General features: G+C 46.3%; 1 protein-coding gene and 1 non-coding gene across 2 annotated transcripts in view; one reads left to right on the top strand and one right to left on the bottom strand.

Annotated features, from left to right (window-relative positions):
• NUCB1 (nucleobindin 1) overlaps positions 1-22,419 on the top strand; it is a 684,805-nt gene that overhangs the window by 73,944 nt on the left and 588,442 nt on the right. Inside the window, exon 3 of the mRNA XM_069606079.1 lies at positions 15,488-15,595. Within this exon, the coding sequence (XP_069462180.1) occupies positions 15,488-15,595 (108 nt within the window). The remainder of the gene's footprint in view (positions 1-15,487; positions 15,596-22,419) is intronic.
• On the bottom strand, positions 17,707-17,868 carry LOC138462494 (U1 spliceosomal RNA). The gene has a single exon (XR_011265094.1). It is a non-coding gene; the product is annotated as a U1 spliceosomal RNA (small nuclear RNA).

Below are 22,419 nucleotides of genomic sequence, written 5' to 3'. Positions count from 1 at the left end.
GAGAGTTAAGCAAACCTCTCCACCACTTCTAACACATACTGCAGATTCTCCTCTGGGTAGCGTAAATACAATAACATATCGTCTGCATATAGTGAAATTAAATGTGATGTTTCCCCAACGGCAACGTCTATTGCGTCATATTGCTGCCTTAAATAAATTGCCAGCGGCTCCAAAGCCAGAATATACAACATGGGGGACCAGGGGCATCCCTGTCTGGTCCCTCTACCAAGTTGCCACCTTTCAGAGATCACAGTTCCTGTCTTCACTCTCGCTAATGGCTCACTATATAGGAGTTCTACCCAGTGAAGATATCCTGGCCCCATACCGTAGTTGGCTAGGGCTGCCTTCAGCCAGGGCCACTTGACCGAGTCAAATGCCTTGATCGCATCCAGCGACACTATCGCCATTTCGCTAGTGTCTCCTTCAGTATGTTCGACCACTCGATGGAGTCGCCTCAAATTATTCGAGATATTCCCATTTGGGACATATCCTGTTTTGATCAGGATGAATTAGTTTGTTTATGACCTTCTTTAATCTGTTTGCTAGAACCGCTGTTAAAATCTTGGTTTAACATCGATAGGGGCCTATAGGAACCGCAGTCACTACCAGGCCTGTTGGGCTTGGGGAGTGGTATAATAACCGCTTTGCGCAGTGATTCCGGTAGTCTCCCAACTTCATATGCTTCGTTAAGCATTTCCAGCAGTGGGGGGAGAATCTCTGCTTTATATGACTTATAAAATTTGCTTGGGAGTCTGTCGGTTCCCGGGGTTTTATACGTGGGCAGCTGCCTCACCACTTCTTCTAGCTCCTCTAGAGTGATCGGGGCATCTAGCTCCTCCCTTTCTTCCACACTAATTTGGGGTAACCCAGTGTCTTGCGTCTACAATAGTCTGCAAATTCCTGATTAACCCCCTCTTGCCTATCCACTACGTCGCCATTGTCTTTCACTATTGTTCTGATTGGGGGGCTGGGAGTCTCGTTTTTGTAGAGCCACGCAAGGAGTCTTCCTGGTTTGTCGCCTCCAGCATGTTGAATTTCTATGTACTTTTTTATAATTAAGATTACATAATCTCTCCCAATATCCTGCACATTTCTGCTGCAGGCCCAGTGCCATTTCTGTATCTGCCTTAGTGTTGCTCCCCCATTCCAATACCCTCTCCAATTCCTTTTCAGAGTCCTGTAATTCGGTCAGAATCCCATCCTGCAGTCCTTTAGACTTGGCTATGGCAATTCCTCTCACTACCACTTTAAAGCCTTCCCAGAGTGTGCCCGCTGTCTTGACACTGCCAGTATTTATCTCGAAATAACTTATTATTTTCTCTCGCATATCCTCCCTGAAAACGCTATCTTTAAGTGTTTCTGCACGCAGTCGCCATGTGGGTATCCTCCCCCTGGGGGGTCGATATTGCCATGTTAGCAGCAGCAGCAGTGGCGAGTGGTCTGAGAGGACTCTAGCTTTGTATTCCGCCTGCGGTATTTCGGTCAGTAACTCCTGTGTGACAAATACATAGTCCAGTCTTGTATATAGGCCCTGTGGGGCTGCATAATGTGAATATTATCTATCCTGCGGATGACGTGTTCTCATACATCTGTCAGCCCAAAATCCGCCAATAGTGCATGTAGTGCCTTTGCAGCCGGGGTGGGTCTAACTATTTTAGTGTCTGATCTATCTATGTTGGGGTTCAACACACAATTGAAGCGTCCTCCCCACAAAATAGCTCGCCCACGCTGCCACTGAGTTTACTATACAGGGTCCTACAATACGCAGCTGTATCTTGGTTCGGGGGACATAAGTATTTACGATGCAGATCTCTCTATTTTCCACCATCCCTCTCATGATCACCATCCTACCATCCGCCTCTACCTGCGAGCTCAGCAACTGAAACGGAACATGTGGGGGCCACCCATGTGATTACCCCTCTTGCATAGGCAGAGTATGTTGCCCCCACCACTGTCCCTCTCCATTTTTTCCGTACCACTTCTAGTTTGTCTTTCGTTAAATGAGTTTCTTGTAACAGGGCTATATCCACTTTCTGTCTGCGTAGGTACATCATTACCTTGTTCCGCTTCAGATAACTATTGAGCCCCCTAACGTTCCAAGTGACTATCTTAAGGTCTCCCATGGTTCGTCTCGTTTTCCGTGAGGTGTAGGCTCACCTCATAACTCTTCCCCAACTATAACAAACCACAGTACACAACCCACTCCCTCCCTCCTCCCCACCCTACCCCAACAGTTGCCCAGCTCCATCCCTAGATCTCAGGCTCCCCCGCGTTTGGGCCTACCCTGATACCCCGGGCAAGACCCCAGCAGGGCGTCACCGCACTATCGGCGACCTAACTAAACTCCAAATGGGAGATGTAAAGGTTGGTCCTGCAAGGCTCCTTGTCAAAGTCTTGATCGCAATATTCACGGATCATGTGTTTCTCCCAGCCTGATCACACCATTCAGCAAGCTACTTCAGTGACTATATTCAAGTCCCATAGTCTTAAGTTCTGACACCCCCCGGTGCCCCTCTCGCTCATTAATTATCTGCTTCACCTCCTTCTCCTGTCCTGTCCTGTCAGTTCTGTGCTTGTGAAAAACCTTCAGTTTAGCCGGGTAAAGCGGCATGTACTTATGACCCGCTTCTCGCAATCTTCTCTTGACTGCCCCAAAGTTCATTCTGCTCTGCTGCACCGTCAGGGTATAATCCGGGTAAGCCGTTATGTTTGCCTACCCTCTTTGTATTGTCCCACCTTTGCGAAAGTGTTCCAGGATCCTTTCTCAATCCCTTTAGTTAAGTATCTTGGCGATCACCGGCCTAGGTGGGCCTCCTGGCGGTGGTCTCCTTGTTGGGGCCCTGTGCGCCCTTTCCACCGCGAACCCCTGAGACAGCACTCCTCCAGTGATTTCTTGTAGCAACATTGTATCAACAAATTCCGTGGGGTTATGGCCTTCTGCTCCCTCCGGTAGTCCAACAATACGGATATTATTTCTCTGAGCTCGTCCTTCCGCCTCCTCCGCTCTGCTCTCCAGATTACCAACTCGTTGTACCAGGGCGTGAAGCTCCGACCGGTGGGAAGCACAGTCCGCCGTGTTAGGGCCCATCTCCTTCTCGAGGTTCTCCGTGTGCTCCGCCAGAGACCTAACGTCTTGCCGTAGCAGATTCACATCCTCTTGCACTGCCCCAACCTGGAGCTCCAGCGCTGTTTTTAGTTCTGTCACCGCCAGTTCAAGCTTGGTCTCCCAAGCCACCTTCAGATCGGCGATCGCCTCAAGGACCTCCTGATTGGCACCCATGGTGGCACTGCTCCCAACTTGGGCTTTGTCTTTGTTCCTGGCTCCTTCCGGGCCGGGCGGCGTCTTAGTGTATTCGTCTAATGTGAGTTGCTTACCCTTCAATCTTGGGGGTTTATTAGACATAGCACTGTGCCTGAGTCGTGGGTCAGCCCCTTCACCCGTGGTCTTCAGTCCCAGCAAGAGTGGGTTCTTGCTATCCTCAAAGGGCCGGTGGTATCCGCTGGTTCCTTCGATCGTCCGCGCTCCGCTCCGGGCACTCCACCAGCGTCTCTCCCCTTGCTTCTCTTTCACTGCGGCCACCCGGACTGGGCAATGTGATGATTATTCCTCTGCTGTTGTCGAACGGAGACAGCTCCTCTGTCTCAGGGGTGCGCCCCTCGGAATCTCTTTGTTCTCGTCCGCGGCCATTTTGATGTCCCTTCCGCGGCCGGCCTCTCAGTACAAAGTAACAATACGACCGTTCCTCCGCTGTAAATTTGCAGTCAGCCTGCTCATGCTCTGCTCTGTGCCTTCCCACACCTGCACATACTTCTTGGGCCGCCGCTGATCAAAAAAATATGCGTTTCTTGGTCTGATCAAGTTGTCGGATCACGGAGCTCACAGGGTTCCCAGCCTATTCCATGGCTGCCAAGCCACATCCCCCCAATTTCCCAGTTAACCCCAAAAGGCAGTCATGGGCCTTGAGGTTCAGTTGTTGGCCCAATATGTCCGACAGGTATACATCCCCTCTTCCTCCACAACGCTCTCTCCTCTTGTGGTGCCTGTGTCTGTAACTCAATTATCTGAGCTATTGGGAGGGATGTGTACAGGGCTGGCAACTGCTCCTGTCTGTGTTTTACCGGATAATCTGAAATGACAGGCATGGGAAGGTATGCTGCTGGTTTTGCCGGGCGCCATTGCCGAGGGAAACTGCATCTGTGTCATTGGTATGGGTGGTGCATTTAACCACCGGCGTCATAGAGGGGTGGGAAAATGCGACTCAATTTATCTAATAAAGCTGCAAGTTGGACGGGGGACCCGTCTGCTCTTCTGAACCCTCTCCTTTTCCACCGTGCTAACCCTGAATGTACTGTTGTGGTAACATATGCAGAATCAGAATAGATAGCCGCTCTGCACCCCTGGAATGCAAGAATTGCTTCGATGAGAACTATAAGCTCTGCTGCTTCAGCGGAATAATGCGTTGGTAATCTTTTTTTTGCACCACCACTTCATACTCTCCACTAGGTGGACCACTACCACACCAGTATGTCTCAGGCCTGTCCCCTGATCAATAGTTGCTGATCCGTCAACAAAGAGGGCCCCCGCCCTAGTGGGCTGTCTTTCACTTTTAATATGTCCTCCTCTTCCTCCCCCTCAAATGTCACACAATCATGTCTTGCAAAGTCTTCTTCAGTACATAATTATGTTAAGAAGGTAGCCGAGTTTACTGTCTTGCACCTTACTATATGGATGTTCAGGCTGGAAAAAATAATCTCATACGCAAATGCCCGCTGAGTGGTCAGTGTTGATTTAGACCGCTCCAGAATGGTGAACACTGCATGCTCCCAGACAGTGGCATGGAGCACCCCATAGTAACAGTGGAGCTTTTCTCAATCGCAAATGCAGCAGCAGCAAGCGCCTGCTCGCAAGGGAATTAATTGCCCCTGCATTGCTGAGTCCAACACCCCGCTGTAAAAGGCCGGTGGCTTGTGGCCCATGGTGCTTTTTTGGGTGAGTACTGCTGTCGTCATCTAGCCATTGGAGCTCTTGTGTGTAGTCAGGGATTGCTAGCACTGGGGCAGAAGAGATGACCTCTTTCAACTCATTAAAGCTAGTGATCATGTCCTCTGTCCAAACAAACATCTTCTCTGTTTTGTGTGCCTCTTTAAGGCCCTGCACCAACGGCCTGGTGCATGCTGCATAATCTAGAATTCATGCCCTACAATAATTGCACAATTGGAGGAACTTCTGAATTTATTTGACAGTTTTAGGCTGGGGAGCATTGCGCACAGATGCAGCAAGTTCTTGTATTTACTTTCCATGGACCATTATCAATTGGCCCAAGTAAAGTACTTCTTGGATACAATATTGTAACTTTGCTTTATCTACCTTGGATCAGAGGATGACCGAATCACTTCCGCACTGCTGTTCACTGTCCCTGCACACTAGCAGATCGTCCACATATTGGATGCTAGTACTGGGCACTTGGATGTTCCCCAAATCAGCATGTAGTATTCTATTAAAAAATACTGGGGGACTTGCAGTACACTTGTGGTAATCTTGTGTGCTCGAACCGCATTCCGGCATGCGTAAACACGTTGAGATATTGTGTGTCCGGATGCAGTGTTAAGGAGAAGAAGGCATTCTTTAAATCCACCACAGGGAAATGGGTTGCTTGTTTTGGGATGCTGCACAAAATGGTCACAGGGTTGGGAACTACAGGAAATTCTGCCTGTACACGGTCAATTAAAGGGCGGAGATCCTGAATCATTCTCCAACTTACCCCTTCGCTTTTGTTATCGGGTATATAGCTGTGTTGAATGGGGAACTGGAGGGCACAATAATCCCCTGATTTCGAGGTGCACTAATGGTGTCTCGTATTCCCTCCTCTGATTCTTTGGATAGTGGATATTGCTTCACTCAGGGTAACATTGCGCCTGGTTTGAGCGTTATTCGTACAGGTGCCACTCCCTGCAGCAGCCCTACATAGTGAGCGCTGGTTGTCCATAACCTTGCAGGGGCCTGCTCTAGCTCTTTATCAATGAATGAGGGCAGAGTGATGAGCCATCAAAAACCATCGCACCTTGTGATATTGCACCATAATCTCACAGGGGATACAGATAGCCAACACTGTTTCTCCCTCATCGGCCCGATCTTCAAACAATTCTGTATCTGTTACTACTTTTAGGTGTGCTCTCGACTCGCACCCATCCAAATCTAATTCCCACTACAACAATCCTTTTTAGCCGAAACCATCAAACCCTGCATGTCCAATGAGAGTATCGTCCCTGCCACAAGCTCTGGGGTCACAACAGCCCTAAAGATTAAATCGGAAGCTTTCCGCCGACATGCTTTACCAATCTGGGGCACAGCATCAAGCAAAACTGTAATCCCATACATAAACATATAAGGGTCAACAGGAATGCCACGAACCACCACCACCCCTCCTCTGGCCTGTATTATCACCATTGTCCTCATGGCACACATACATGGAGTGGCACATATGATTCCTTGATATGTGAAGTAGATGGTCGTGTTTAGTTTACTCAGGAGGTCACGCCCTAACAAATTTACTGGAGAGGTTTCTGAATACAATAAGCATCACTTTTCCTGCTATTTTAATGGCTACCTCTTTTGTGTACGGAACCGTGGCGACAGCCCCAGAGAAGCCTTGCATTTCGAGAGTTTCACTGCATAGCTGGAAGTCTCCCTCACTGATGCATGATTTAGTGGCACAATGATTTAGTGGCACCCATGTCAACCATAAAGATGAATTGCTTATTTCCTATCCAGCGCCCACCAAGGGTTCTTGATCAGGGTGGTTAGTCACGGACGGGACTGGGCACGCAAGAGCTTTCTGTGGGCTGTCCTAATCAGGGTATGCCTTGGTACCTGGGAACGTGAAAGGGTTACCTCCCAGGACGCTCAAGATGCCACTGTCCCATTCGGGACAGCATTTCCTCCAGGCATTATACCACAGTATGATTGGTTCAGCGGTGCTGCTTGTACTGGGGCAGTGGGCAGGGCCGGCGCTTACACCTATGGGGCTGTGGTGGTAGCTGTGTGTATGTTTGATATATTTCGTATGGGATGGATGTGGGCATTGGGGGTGCAGGGAAGTATTGATGTTGTTGTACTGGGCCTGCAGGGTGTATGGACTGTACCCCACTCCCATTCTGCTTCTACATTCCCTTGCTAAATGACCCCACTTATCGCATCCCCAGCACTGAACTGGTCCTACTCTTCCCCCCTCCCCTCTTTGCCTCACCGCTCCAAATCTCCCCCTGCCCCCTCTACCTCCTTGAAATCCTGCTCTTCCACGTTGATGACCTCCTTGGTACCACTCTGAATACTGCGGCTGAGGTCCACCTCTCCAGTTCCCTTGTCCTCGGCCTGGCCAGAAAGCTGCTATTCTTGTACCCGTTTGTGCTGCTGCCTGCTCTGTGGAATCTGTTTGTCACTGCTGCTACCTTCCGTTGAACTGTTATTTTTGCTATTTCTTTCTGTACTAGTTCTGCTGTTTCCCTTTCCCTCTCCTTTATTAGTTTACAATGGTGTATTTTTATAGTATGTATTTCTGCCCATCCTTTTGCTTCCATGCCTACGATCTTATCGAGCGCTTTCTGCACTTCCTTGGGTAATCTCCTTATGATAACAAAATAGAAAAACGGAACTGATCGGTCCCACTAGTGTCTCGTCTCGGGCAGAGATTGGATTATCCTAATACACCGCACATGACATGACTATCAACATTTTGGGTGATCTGGGGAAGATGGAGGACGAAATCAAAAAACTTGTACCATTAGACACTTACAAGAAGAGATTAGAAGAAATTACTAGACATATTCTTGAATTCAGGGATTTTTGTACTTAAGATCGGGTTGCAAGAATGAAAAAGGATTTGCTGCAGTTCTCACATGAGAAGGCATTCTGATACACTAAGGAAGGATATTATCCTTTTTCTGACCAGCAAGGAGTTCCCAATAGACAAATGAGATTTGGGAACACATCCAGTAGCTCAGGCAGTTCCAGTGACGATAGTTCATTTAATCAAAGAGGTACTAGAGGCTTTAGGAACAGAGGTAGAAACCAAAGAGGTGGTGGCAGAAACACACGAAACAGAAAGAATCAATTTCCTCGTAACCAAATGAATACAGGTCCATCACCGGTACAACAACAGGCTTTTTTAGAACGGCGCCCGCAGCAAGACAACTGGGATTATGCCCCGAGGCTCATCCGCAGCAACCAACCCTATTAGTGAATTTGTCATCCTACATTCCCAATGTAGAGGAAGTGGCTGTACTGAACAAGGGGTTGGGTTTTGCACCCCCTGTCAATTTTGACAAATTCAGGATCCGAGTAGAAATTGAGCAATTACTTCGCAAAAGGCATTTTTTTATCATAAAGATTATGATAGACAAATGAATAAAAGCGGATTGCTCAATCGGTCCTCATTTTGCCCACCTTCTGTGAGCTAGTCCCCTGAGGCTGTAGTGTTTGCGAAAAGGGTGTGGCACGACTTGGACAAGTTAGAACAACAGGTTTTGGAGCGTCCATTTCAGAATTTGAGCAAGGCAGGACATGGAGCTATAAAAAATGTGTCTAGCAATCAAAAAATTATTTTGCATAAGGCAGATAAAGGTGGGGCAATAGTAATGCTGGATCGTTAATCCTACATTGCTGAATGTTATAGGCAGTTACATGACACGTCTTTTTATAGATGTATCACTGAAGATCCCACCCCGTCTTTCCTCACTGGTTCAGAATAAGGTCCATAAAGCTAGAGGGTTGATATACCAACAAGAACACGATTTCTTAACCGTGCAGAATCTGGTTGTACCTAAGTTTTACATCCTCCCAAAGATTCACAAATCTTTGGTGAATCCCCCAGGTCGCCCTATTGTATCAGGTAATGGGTCTTTACTCGAACCACTGTCTAAATTTGCCGATCGGTATCTAAAACCATTTGTTACTTCCATTCATTCTTACGTATAGGACACCATCGAAATAATGAATATGGTTGAAGACATGCAATTTGACCACAACAAACAATTGTTAATCAGTGTACCATCATTGGTTCTGCGACTACAGCCTCCAGTGAAAAGTACAGAAAATGGTGTGTAAGAGGTACAATGCCACCAGCCTGAACAGATGGGTTTGTCTCAGTAACAAAAACGTATTGGAGAGGCGAGAAATGGGACACACTGTATCCCACCGGCACCCCACATAATGCGGTGTGTGCTGATCTTCCAAAAAGAAAACAGGTAGGATAAAAAGTATCCCCCTGCCCTGGTAACTACAAGAGTTAGTCAGGGAAAGACAAGAAACAATGAAAGGGAAGCGTTGGGAGCTTTTTACAACACTCCACAGAAGGTGCTATGTGTTGCTTTAGTGAAAAGCAGATGCCTAAAAGTTGGAGGAAAGCATGACTCTAAAATGAAATCCCTAAAAGGGGTTAAAAAGGTTCCCATGATAAGAGTAAAAAGAGAGGTATGTGTGTGATTAAAAAGTTCCCACTCACCCAGGAGAATTAGCAAAACATATCCAGGTCTCCAGCAAAAAGTGCTGGAGGACTCGCAAGGAGTGGGGATTTCGCACAGAGAGAAATCTACAGTTGTAATAGGTCATGTTTAGAATGGGAATGTTATGTAAGGGAAAATGTAGTGTGGGTGGGCATTTAGGGGAAAAGTTAAGTAGGCAATGTTAAATCGGTTTGGTGTATAGTGAAATGTATAAGCCATCCTCTGGCCTCCTGCTTCAGTGTGTGGAACCAGGAATTGGGTAGAGGTCTGTTGCAGCGGTCTCACACTATGGGTACTCCAAGGAAGGTTGGGCTGACTGAGCAGATCCCCATTTAGATGGCAATGACATCAGTCGTGAAGGGCAAATGAGGCAGGGTGTTGTCTCAACGCACCCTTCCAGATGACGGCAGCAACCAGCACCAAGGTGGCACAACCACGGCGGTAAAGCAGGAATCTGGTGGTATAACGGCCTGGGGTCGGTCCCAGCACTCAAATGGAACCAATAAGAGGATGGCAGAGGCCCGGGAAGATGACCAGCAGCCAAAACTCCCAACTGAAGATCAGCCCAGGGCACGCAGGGTTCAGCCAGTATGGCCAAACCTGGGCCTAAAAAATGCAGCAAAGGCAGGCACACAATGAGAAATGATCCAGCAGGTAAGTAAAGCCGCTTCTTCAGAAAATCCAAACACGATATCCCTTAATGAACTATTCCCACGTAAACAGGGGCTGACCCAAGCCAGCCCACCCATCACACTAAGGGGCAAGAAACAATGGCTTAGGTGGCCAACCAATCTGGTGGGGCCTTAAATTCGCTGCTCATTGTAGACCACCCCCGACAGGATGTGATTTAGCCTGCCCAGGGTCAGGAACTGGTCTACACCAGTTGACTACTGCAAAGTGTACCTGGCTGGGCTTACAAAGATCCCACTTATGCACAAATGCCCCTGAAACAAAGTGGCTGAGAGTAGCCTTAGAAAAATACAATGGTACCCCAACGGCTACCAAAAAGGTACAAAGGTAATACAAATTGCCTTGTGCCCCAGGTGAAGCACACACTAAATACGTGCTACCACAAGCCTACCCTCTAAAACCCATGTAGGGTGCTATAAACACCCTCTGGTACAAATGGGGTGCTTAGGAAGCATTACTAGGCCAGGGATCCTTATGCGTACATCAGGAACAAACACTCTGAGTGGCAAAGGATTGCAGTGACAAGTGGACTTGTCAGTGGTGTGGGTGTTTCAAAATTACAGAGGAGGAGTCCTGTTTGAATCGCAAGCTGAGCTGGAAAAATAATATTAGATGACGGTTTGATGGTGAAACGCTATAACGAAAATAGACTGTCTTCCTCCTGATGCTGATGTTGTATAGATTTTAAATTACTTTGTAGCTGATAGTCAAGAATTTCAGCATTTTCCTTACAAGGGCTGGTAACGATGGAGCTCATATGCGCAGAGATCATGGTTAGTCCAGCAGTTCAGCAAAAAAGGATTTGAGATTTTTAAATGAATGGAAGTTTTCGAGATTTGACATTAAACAAAAAATATCTGCTTACAAATATGACCTAAGAACAGGCAGCAAGAAGTTGAAGAAATGGTCTGGCAAGAATTGGAATCTGCTGTAATGTCATGAGTCTAGACATTTTGGGGATCTGGTCCAGTCTACGTTCGATCTGCATCGGTAGAGACAAACATTCCTCCTAATGAAGGGAGAGAATATTTTTGTAAAGTTTATAGTAATGAGAAGAGTCCAATTTGTCCTACTCTGTGGCCAGTACCAGCCTTACTACAAGCTGCAGAAACAAATATTCAGTGTATAACCTTCAAGAGGTGCAAGTAGCTCTGCTCTCCCAAATATGATAAGTTCTAACCCCAATATGATACCATCTGAGGTTTACAAGATGTGTCCAGATCTTTGGGCTCCATTGTTTTTTTTTATTTTTTGCGTATTCTGGTTGCGTTGGGAAGTATCCTAACCCATGCAAAAAAGCTGTGAATTGTCCCTATTTTCAAGAAAGGTGTGTAACCCCTTGGTAGCAAGATGCTTTCACCCCATTTCATTGCTTAGTTGTTTCTTTAAACTTGTTGGCAAGGTGGTTGTGAGCAAATGTAATCATTCTCAAGAGAATTTGTCGTCACCAATTCAACTAGGCTTTGTGGAAGGTGTTGGTTCAATTTACTGAGCTTGAGAGTTTTATCTGCTTGCTGTCCAATTATAATTTATTAAAAAGTAGCCTTTGTATGTTACCTATGTGGATCCGGGAGCCACTTTCGATTCAGTTAATAGAAGTATAATTTGGGCCATATTGTCTGAAGAGGTCCTAATTGAATTACAGAAAGATACTTGGCCCACAGTTAAATAAAGTTTTAAAGTCATATTGCCCACACAGTTTTTGGTAAATCGAGGTGCGTTTCATTTATTTGCAAACTCTCTATATGAAACTTTGAAGCTTTTAAAAGCTGATATTCCCATTGTTGGTAATTTCAATAGACCTCTGTTGTCATACACAGACTGTAGTGCCTTGTTTGCTATGAGCACCCGTTCTTTGCAGATTCTGCTCGATGAATTTTCTGGATGCATGTCTGCGCGGGTTTTTGTAGTTAATGCCATTAAATCAGTAATGATATTTTCTCATCAACATGGGTTTAATACTCCCAAATGTTATATTGAAAATACAATGATTGTGGTTCAGGAGTGTGACTAAGGATGCACTTTACACAGACAGTAATGTGAATCATACTAATAAACACTTTTTCTGGTATCCAGTGATAACGCTGGTGAAAACATCGAGGGTGACTCAATATTTTTTTAAAGGCACTAGCCAACACTTTCCCCAAATATTCTAGGACTTGAATTTGTTTACATAATTGCACCAGTCCTAAAATATGTTGGGGAGGGTGGCCAGTGCCTTTAAAAAAAAATATCGAGTTACCCCCAATGTTTTCACGAGTGATAATAATTATTTTCCTGTATGCAACAATCGCTAGGTGGGAACTTTTTTACTTTGCAAGAATGTTTAAGGGTCAACCTGTCAACCATATGTTAAATATGTTGTCTATTAAATCCAAATCTACTGGTCCTTTTGGTGCAATGGTATTGGAAACCAGTTATACAACAAATTCGGAACTAATTTGCCTTACAAGACTATTGGGTCTCACACTCTGCAGTGAATTGGTCATGTTTAAGCAAACTCGGGCAGGATTGTAATGACAATCATTTTGTTTGCTCCTGTTTAGATGTTTTTACATTTTAAATACTATCACAAACAGCATGGCTGGTTTGTCCTAGAATATTATTAAAGACATGGAAGATGGGCAGTGCTAGGCAAATCTCTGGGTAAAACATGTAAAAAATGAAATCTCTAGCGCAGACATGTCTAATACTTTTTGAGAGTCTGGGTTTTCTCTCAACTTTAACAAAAGTTTGATTTGTAAAACAATTGCCACAGAAGGAGCAGATTTGGAATGATCTCAACTAGATTTATTGTGTTGCCTGTTTAAGACACATTGGGTAGTGTTAACTGGAGCACGCTTTAACTGTCTTGGGCTAAATGCATCTCACACGAAATAATTCTGCAGAAAACAAGTTTTGCCTTTTTTCTATGACCAATTAGAAACTTGTACGCGTATCTTTCTCCAGCATGGGGTCTGGCATGGATTCGCATGCTCATGAATATTCCCCGTCAGGCTGGGAATCCTGGGTAAAGAAAAATCAGTATCAGTTTTGTTTCTGATCTGTCTTTCGTAGTAGTAACCAATCACTGATCTCTGCGTCATACTGACCACAGCCAATGACTGCCATCTCCCTAAACCCTGCCTCTGGCAGCCATCTTCAGATTTTTACCACACGTTCAAGTGTTGGGATCCTCGTGCTATTGCTCTCGAGCTTTAGTGCATTTTTCGCGCTTTTTCTTCGGAAAATATTTTCTTTTTCGGTCAAAAGAGCCTCAAGCTCCACCGTTTCTTTATCCGTGGGGATGATACGGGGACTGACACGGCCGCGACGGGCACAGACAACGAGGTTTACGACGAGGACCTCCTGTCGTCACCTCTCCATTGCCGCTGCTGATCCGGCTCATCAACCAGCTCAAGAGGTCACGGTGCAGGATGATCCTCGTCGCACCTGCGTGGCCGAGGCAGATATGGTTCCCCGACCTTCTGGACTTGTCAGCGTCCCTGTCAATCAAGCTGCCAGTGGACGCGGATCTTCTCTCCAGGGAAGGAGGCGCCATCCTCCATCACGACCCGAAGTCGCTGAACTTGCAGGCCTGGCTCCTGCAGCATTAGAGTTTGGAGGTTACGACATACCGGCCGACTGCAGAGAGGTTGTTGCAAAGGCCAGGGCGTCGTCAACTCTTAAATGCTACGGACACAAATGGAAGAGGTTCTCTGTCTGGTGCCACGCACAGAAGATTAACCCTCTACGGATTACGGCTCCTCAAGTACTGCCGTACCTGCTGACGCTGGCCAAGGCTGGACTGGCGCATGCTTCCATCAAGATTCATCTTGCTGCGATCTCCCGATACAGCAGAACCATGGTACGGACGTCATTGTGGTCTCATCGTCTGGTGAAAGAATTCATGAAGGGACTGTTCAGATCGTTCCCGCCGGTGAAGGCCCCGGCGTGGGAGCTCAACGTGGTGCTGACCAAGCTCATGGGACCTCCGTTCGAGCCTCTGCACTCAGCTCCGTTGAAGTTCTTGTCGTGGAAAACTGCGTTTCTTGTGGCCATCACCTCCGCACGACGGGTGGGAGAGATCCAGGCCCTTTCCTGCAAGCCCCCGTACATGACTTTTCACGACTCGAGGGTAGTGCTCAGGACGCACCCCTCCTTCATGCCCAAGGTGCCGTTGGACTTCCACCTCAACGAACTCTTGGTGTTGCCTGTTTTCTTCCCGTCGCCTTCGTCGCCGGCTGAAAGGACTTTGCACTCGCTGGATGTGGCTAGAGCGCTGAAGTTCTACGTGGACCGCACGAAGAGTTTTCGGAAGACGTCACAACTTTTTGTGAACTTTGGGCCTGTCAATCAGGGGAAGGCTTTCTCGAAGGCTTCCATTTCCAGATGGCTCTCCGGCTGTATCATGTACTGTCATCGGTTGGCAAACCGACCGCTGCCTGGCCGTCCGAGAGCCCATTCCACCAGAGCGATCGCAACTACCACGGCGTTCCTATCTGGTGTGCCCTTGCTGGACATCTGCAGGGCTGCTACGTGGAGGTCAGCGCACACCTTCACGAAATTCTACTGCGTCGATCGGGATTCCGGGGAGGAGTCCAGGGTCGGCCAAGCAGTGCTGCGCAACCTGTTCGCCTAAGGTGAGCCTGGTGAGGAGGTAAGTATTGCTTAATGTTGAGTTTTGGATGTAATGCATAATGTTGAGCCTTTGCCACCTCCCGTGGTTGTGCATGTGTGTACTGCTATGTATTCTTTTATTCATGAGCATGTGAATCCATGCCAGATCCCATGCTGGAGAAGGAACAAGTTACTTACCTTTAACTGTTGTTCTCCAGCATGGGTCTGGCATGGATTCACATGCGAACCCTCCCGCCTACTCTTCTGCGGCTCTTCTCTTCGTCCTACTGCCATTTTACATGCTACCAAATCTGAAGATGGCTGCCAGAGGAGGGGCTTAGGTAGAGGGCAGTCATTGGCTGGGGGCAGTATGACCCAGACACCAGTGATTGGTTATTAGGAGAAAGACAGTTCAGAAACGAAACTGAAACTGATTTTTTCTTTACCGAGGATTCCAAGCCTGACGACGGGGAATATTCATGAGCATGTGATTCCATGCCAGACCCATGCTGGAGAACAACAGTTACAGGTAAGTAACTTGTTCCATATATATTATGAAAGGATTACTTGTAGGAAGGCATATTGCCTTCAAAGGTAAGTACAGTGAAGATTAGGACTGGGTATATTAAAGAGTACTGGTGAGTAATTGGGGCATTTCTTTTTAGGATCCATGCTTATCATTGTTTTTCCTTTCTAGGACACTGGTCTGTACTATGACCGCTACTTGCAGGAGGTGATCAATGTTCTAGAGACAGATGGACATTTCCGGGAGAAGCTGCAGTCTGCTAACGCAGATGATATCAAGGTATGGTCTCAACCCTTCATTGTAGCATATGCAGAGTTGAGCTGGAAATGTGGCCTGTCTTTCAAGTAGTGGTTGTTTCGCACTGATGGTGCACACTGCCATCATCTTGACCTATTACTTTGTTATGAACTCTCCAGTCAAAACTTCCACTTCGGAGGTCCAGCAGCATGGACCCTAACATTTGTTCACAACACTGTGGTAGACGCTGCATGAACACAAAAAAGTGTAGATTTACAACTGCACAAAGATTTGCACATTTGGGTATCCTTGCATGGGCAGTGCAAGCAGTCTCTATTACGAGCAATCCCCAGATGCTAGAGTTACAAGCCAGTGCTGCCTACCCATAATTAGGCAAAAAGGCTAGCTCTTAGCTTGCATTGCTCACCTAGGGGAATTTGCTGTTGAGCTATTAAGGCGTATTCGCAGGCGCTGACTGGGTACCTGAATACTATAGGGGAACAAATATTAGTCTAAATAAAGGAATTTAACATTGAGGTGTTGATGTTGTGTCTCATGGAAAGTAGAAAGAAATCTAGGTGCGATTTAAAGCTAAGCAATTAAGATTTACAATGTGTAAAGTTTTTGTGTATCAGATTATTTAGCCTTCTGTCAGGTTTGAGGTCTGAGGTCACCTGCCGCCACTTTTTATTTTAAGCCCTGCTGAGGCTTTAGAATAAAAGGTATATCATAGGGTGACTTGTGGGGGTCACTGCAGCACCTTCATTCATTTAAGGTTAGTCTCCTAGCGGAAATGGTGGGAGATAGTTGAGTAGGACACCGATTCTTACATTGCATGATCCCACAATAGTAAGGATAAGGCTATTGTTGAACAGTGGACTGTGCTTCAAGCCCACTTGTACACCTTTCCCAAGGTTATCCTCTTCAGTAGTTTCAGACTTCAGCCAGTGAACGAACGCTCAGATCGACAAAGGTATGTGGTAAATGCTAGTGATTCCCACTGTTGTGGTTCTTGAGCAGCAGTTGCATAGCCTGACTTTGATGTACCCACTGAAGATTCTGCTTTGAATTAAGAAGAGACTTATTGAAGCTGGTGTGTGGTGCAGCTGTCCACGTGATATGCGCACATATATGTTTTAGTTTCTAAAGTTAGGCAAATGCCCCCAACAAAAATAAACTGAGTAAAAAACTGAGCTAGAATCTTCCCCATGTTGTTGCATGCACTACTTTGTTTGTGTTTTTAGATCAGAGACCGCTGAATTGCGGGCCACAATTAGAAGCTCTACTATTGTGTTAAATCGGGCTTGTCCAACCTTTTTGAATGTGGTGCCGAAGCATTAACTTTTTGTCACCCAGTGGGCCGGCGAGCCAAAAGTCAACAACCTCACTGAAAGCAGTATATTAAAAAGCGATATTGTGACCTTTGACACAATAGCATCACAGGCAGTGATAGCCATGCAGTCCCAAAGATAGCTTTTGGTGTCATGGGCAGTGATCAAAGGTTAGTTGCTTGCGATTTCTTTCAGTGTCTATGCGTTAATATTTTTCTGAAATAGTGGGGGCGACCGAGCGTCGTGTGGGAGCTACAAGGTTCTAGGGAGGGTTTGGGGGGTTACCCCCCAAGAATTGTTTTTCAAATATGGGGTTGAAATGGTGCATTTTACAGCAGAAAAGGTGACCAAAAAGCCATATGTTTACAATCAGTTCTAAAGGGGAACATGAAAATTCCATGTCACCAACAGCAGAAAAGAACATTTTACAACACAACACATTTTAATGATCAATGTGTGCACAGTGTAAGACAGCACTGTCACTGATGTAACACATTGTCATGCTGGTTGTACCCAAAATATGCCCCTGTAGCAACATGTCTATGCTGGCTGTTCCCAATTTAGGACAGCATTGTCCTGTACAAAGCATGATTGATGTTGCCTGAGCATGTGCAGTGTGCCCAATACATATGGCAGCTCATCTCTGTAATACACATTACTTCTGTGGTGATGAAAGAAGCATAATTCAATTCAACAGATAAAATGTGGAAAAGCGATCACCCAAAGGTGAACCTAATTGAAGAAACACAATGTGAGCACAATCTTAAAGTATGCAACCTAGCAGGCCTAGTGCACACTTTACCTTTTTTTCACCAATAAATCAGGGGGAGAGCGCGAATGCAGTCCCCCACTATCAGAAATAATGCAGTCGTGTATCCCGCATTTGGGAACATAGCAGGGGTCAGCAAATCCGATGTGCAACGGATAAGCCTCACCCTGGGAGATCTGCCCTTGAGATCAGATTCTCCCCTGCCAGCTAAGTATGAGTTGCATGCAAGAGGGCGGGGGTTGGGTCAGTTCTGGGAAGCCCCGCTAAGCGAGGGTGAGAAGGCAGGCCCTGACCCAGCCCCAGCCCCCGAACCCCCAGGAAGCTCTGAGCATCTGAAGAGCTGCCTGTCCCGCGTGTAGGGGGAAGCTCCAGCAGGCAGAGCCCAGCAGGCAGAGCCCAGCAGAAGAGCAGATTGTAGCACAGTTCCTTTCTCCCATCAGGCCCTGCTCGGCCCGAGATTTGTATAAATAGCAGGATGGCTCGAGCAGGCATGTTGCAGTCTGCCCTCTGGCCCGTCGGCCCCACACGGGCCCATGGCCCTGCTGAGCAGAGCTGCTCAGCGCTGGCCCCATTGACACCATCATAATCATCCTGGACCTCGACGCTCCACCACCCCTGAATCTCAGAGTTCTGCTCAGTGACAATGCTGAAGCTTTGACATCTTTGCCGTAACCATATGCCGTGTTGTGTCAGCCGAGCCTGCACAGCGCCAAAGGCAAGTATTCCCTTGTCCGGGACCAGAGGTCACTGAGCCTTCCAGTGCCATTCACTTGGCACGGCCTACTGTTCCCAGCGTTTTCTACCCGCAAATCAGCACCACTGCCAAACAGAACTGCATCATTGGGGCCCATCATTGCTGCTCTCCGACTTGACCCCAGCCCAGCGCAAAGGCACCCATGCTTCTGGTCTGATGCTGAAAAGCCTGGCTCTGCTGAGATCCGAAAGACAAGAACGAAGGTATTTTGGGAACATAGTACTATTGTTTTTTGTGTTGCAACTGTATCAGCTCACACCTCTCCTGAAGGGTATAGGCTACCCTCAGACTGCGCTACCAAAAGAGTGAAAATAAGTTCTACCTGTTGGGCTTGCCTGTTTCACTTTTATGATTGGGATCACTGCTGCATGGGTATTAAGTGCGTTATATATCATATCAGATCATATCATAGATCACAGATCAAGATCATAAGCAACTTCCATAAACCTTGGCAGGTGGTCCACTGAGGCCCATTTGCAGGTTGCAGTGTGTTATTAGGGCACTACTAGGGTAACATATTGTGCTGTACATGTGGCATTCACCATGCTTTGATACCCCACTGGCCACATCTATAATGTCAAATGTACTTGGTATAATGCATGGACATTTTCATCAATCCGCACTGTGCTTAGAGGTAAATGTAACTGAGCTCCCGCTGTTCTTCTTTGTCTCGAGACGAGAAAAAAAAAGCACTGCAAAGGTTAAGTTTCTCAGCTGATCAAGGTTCATCTTCGGTGACATTCGCAATTCAAAAGAACAATTTTTGGGGCAGACAGGCTGTGTCGCCGCAACCCCTGCTAAACATATATCCAGAGATGACAAACCTTGAAAGTAACTCCGCACAATGGCCCTCTGAGCAGCGGCCCACGGCTAATCGGGGGTTCAGGAATCCACTGTGCTGCCCACGCTGAGAGGAACTCCTGCACAGCACCTGTCCACATAATCCTTCGCCCGGGCCAGCACTCTCTTCTCCTGACATCACCACCTCCTCCCTTCATCTTAGCTCACCTTTTGCCCCTCGGAGCATCATGCAAGAGAGGAACGGGCATGTCTGGGCCGGAGCTCTTGCGTGGTGGGTCCTACTTGCCTGAAATGGGATATTTAAATTCAAAGTAATTGCTACTATATTAATCCCATTGTTCATAGTTTGTGGGATTATACCGTGATACAAATGACTCTCTCCTTCCTCCATCAAGTCCCAAGATCTTCTTGACGAATTTATTTCTGCAATGTTTGTCAGATATCCGACAAACATTGCATAAATAAATTCACACTTTGTGGCTGAGTACTGTAACTACCTCTATTGACCCCATGGGAAGTTACAGTTTTGCGCACAGGTACATAAAAAAAAAAATATATATATATATATATATATATATATATATATATATATATATTTATTTATTATTTTTTAAAAAAAAATTTACTCAAGAGTTGTCCAACATACGGCCTCGCGGGCCACATAAAATGGCTTGGCGGGCCGGATTGGGCCGTATGTTGGACAACCTTGCGTTAAATGATCTGAAGAGGGCCATTAAGATTTTCTTTTTATTCTTCATGTATGAAAAATACTGACCACAAAGTGTGTGTTTTAATTTAAAAACCATGTTTTTAAATGAAAATAGTTTGCTTAAAAATACTGGAGTGTAAAATCAGAACGACTTTATTTTACTACAACTTTCAAAAGAATGGAGTGAAAAACTCCCATCTCAAAGTCTTGTTGAATGCGCAGCTCCAGTGATTGAAGGTGCAGTCTCGATCTAGCGTTGACAGTTCATAGGAAAGGCACACTCCTTGCAGTGCAGACATTCACTTAGTTTGCAGAATTGTCTTGGGTTTTAAGAGCCACTGGTATCCACTGTTGGTGCTCTTGTCTCTTTGGTTCAGGTCCACAGATGGATAGGCAGCAGGCTTCCTAAAGATAGATGTTCTGAAGACTTGCATTTTACTGTCCCGCCAAAGATTTGGGAGAGAGCACTAGACCTACTCGGTCTGTTGGCTGGAATTTTCGTGCAACGGATAAGAGAGTAGAGGTTTGCCAAAAGGATGAGTCCAACCATTTTACATGTTCAGGCAGAGAGATTTTACAATCCGGCCTCGGATTGAAGTCTTCTTTCATTCTTTGGTACTCCTGCACATTTACTACTAGGTACTGGGGCAGATTTTATTGGGAGTATATGATGGCTAGGGAACAAAGGCTGATCACTAGTTTTTGAAACTTTTGCAGCAATCACATCAAACTTTTAGTTGTATGTTCTTGGGTTTTTCGCTCCAGTGTGCAATCCTGGTTTGGAGCACACACTATTTACAAAGCAATCTTATTTGTTCTTGGCAACCGTAGCCCATGGTCTCCAGGCCAGGTAATTTCTCTAGCCACATCTGCTTCCCATTCACTCACCTTTGATAACAATGGGCCTCAGTACGAGTTTGGCGGTAATCCGCTGATGCTACCGGCAGGTTGCTGTCAAACTCTTAACACTGCTCCGCCGACATTACAAGTCCCGGCCGCCCCGGATGTCAGGCAGCAGAAAATGTTGGAGGGAATGGGGACACGGAAGCACTGGCACCGTTGCTAACAGTGCCAGCGCTTCCGTGAAAACATTGCCTGCAGGGGCTGGTGCCCCCCAGCAAGTCAGACCTGCCTGGATTAACGGCCCCTGCAGGCATACTTGTAGTCTGGCGGTCCGGATAGGGTGCTGGTACGCTGCTAATGGCACTCTTATTTCCAGACCGACAGGCTTGTAATGAGGCCCAATGTCTGGCCATTGAAGTCTTTTCTGGATTTTACATAGGGATTCCCATTTAGCATGCTCTACCTCACCATAATCACAAAATGGCTGCCACCATCCAGTGGAGCTGTTTAGAGGTAGACCAGAATGTAGGGTTGGACTGCTTAAGCCTATTCCTAGGAATAATTGTTGAATAAGAATTCAGATAGGTACTCAATTTGGGACACTTCCATGAAGTTGAGTAGATTTTCAGATATTCTCCATAGGATCCTGTGGGGCTCAATGGAATAGTTGAGGGCTGTTAGATGCAGACAATTCATAAGACCATATTTACTGGCTTCCTGTAAAGGGAGGCGGCTGTACCAATCCCCAGTATTTTACTGTACCCGAAAAAAGGATTGCTATACCCAGGTTACCAAAGGTAAGCCAAGGGTAACCAGAGGGTGGTAGGTCTTTACCCTTTATTGTATTCACTGGGGAAGGGTTTGGTGAAGAGTATGTAGCCTAGCTCCTTGAACCACTGACAAAGAAGTCTATCTTGGGGGTTCTAGGTTAAAGTTTCGAAAACAAAAGGCTCGAATGCCTTTTTTTCAACAGTAAAAGGACCGAAAAAAAGGATCGAAATTCGTTTTTTTCTTTTCTTTTTTTTTATGGGGTGGTTCCTCCCAGCCCCCCGTTTTTCTTTTTATAACAAAGTTTGTTATACATGCTAAACAAAAAAAAAATATATAAAGAAATAAATAAAAATTTGATCCTTTTTTTCGGCCCTTTTGTTTTCGATCAAAAGGTCATTCGATCCTTTATTTTCGAACATTTGACTGGACACCTACCTTGGGTAAGTCTAGGTCATTGGTGGGGCAACTGCTCTTACTGTTGGGTGTGCAGGGCTTGAGTGCAGGGCTGTCTTCATCTGACAGCTGGGTACTGCGAGAGGGCAATTCTAGTCTTTTAATAGCCACATCACAGTTCATTATATCACCAGGTTGGACTGAAATCTTTCGATGAAGATGGGTTTCAAAGATGCAGCAGCTGAGGGAAGCAGCCTTCATGACACAACCAGGGCCTTCAAGTGATGGTGAGCAAGAACAAAGGGCTTCAGCTCAGCATAACGTCTCTTCCTGGTGAAGTGCAACAGCAGATCCTCTGAAGCCATTTCCAAAGACAATGTTTCGAAGCAAGTTGTGTAGTAGTGGAGGCTACACAAAGTCATAGCACAGAGGAGTCTCCTCCAGCTGTTACATTAAGACTACAGACCCATAGCTTCCATGAACGTGAATAGGATG

Source organism: Ambystoma mexicanum, chromosome 1p, assembly GCF_040938575.1.
Source record: "Ambystoma mexicanum isolate Mex_15411 chromosome 1p, UKY_AmexF1_1, whole genome shotgun sequence".
In the NCBI taxonomy this organism is placed as follows: Eukaryota; Metazoa; Chordata; class Amphibia; order Caudata; family Ambystomatidae; genus Ambystoma; species Ambystoma mexicanum.
This window is presented reverse-complemented; position numbering and strand designations above follow the sequence as displayed.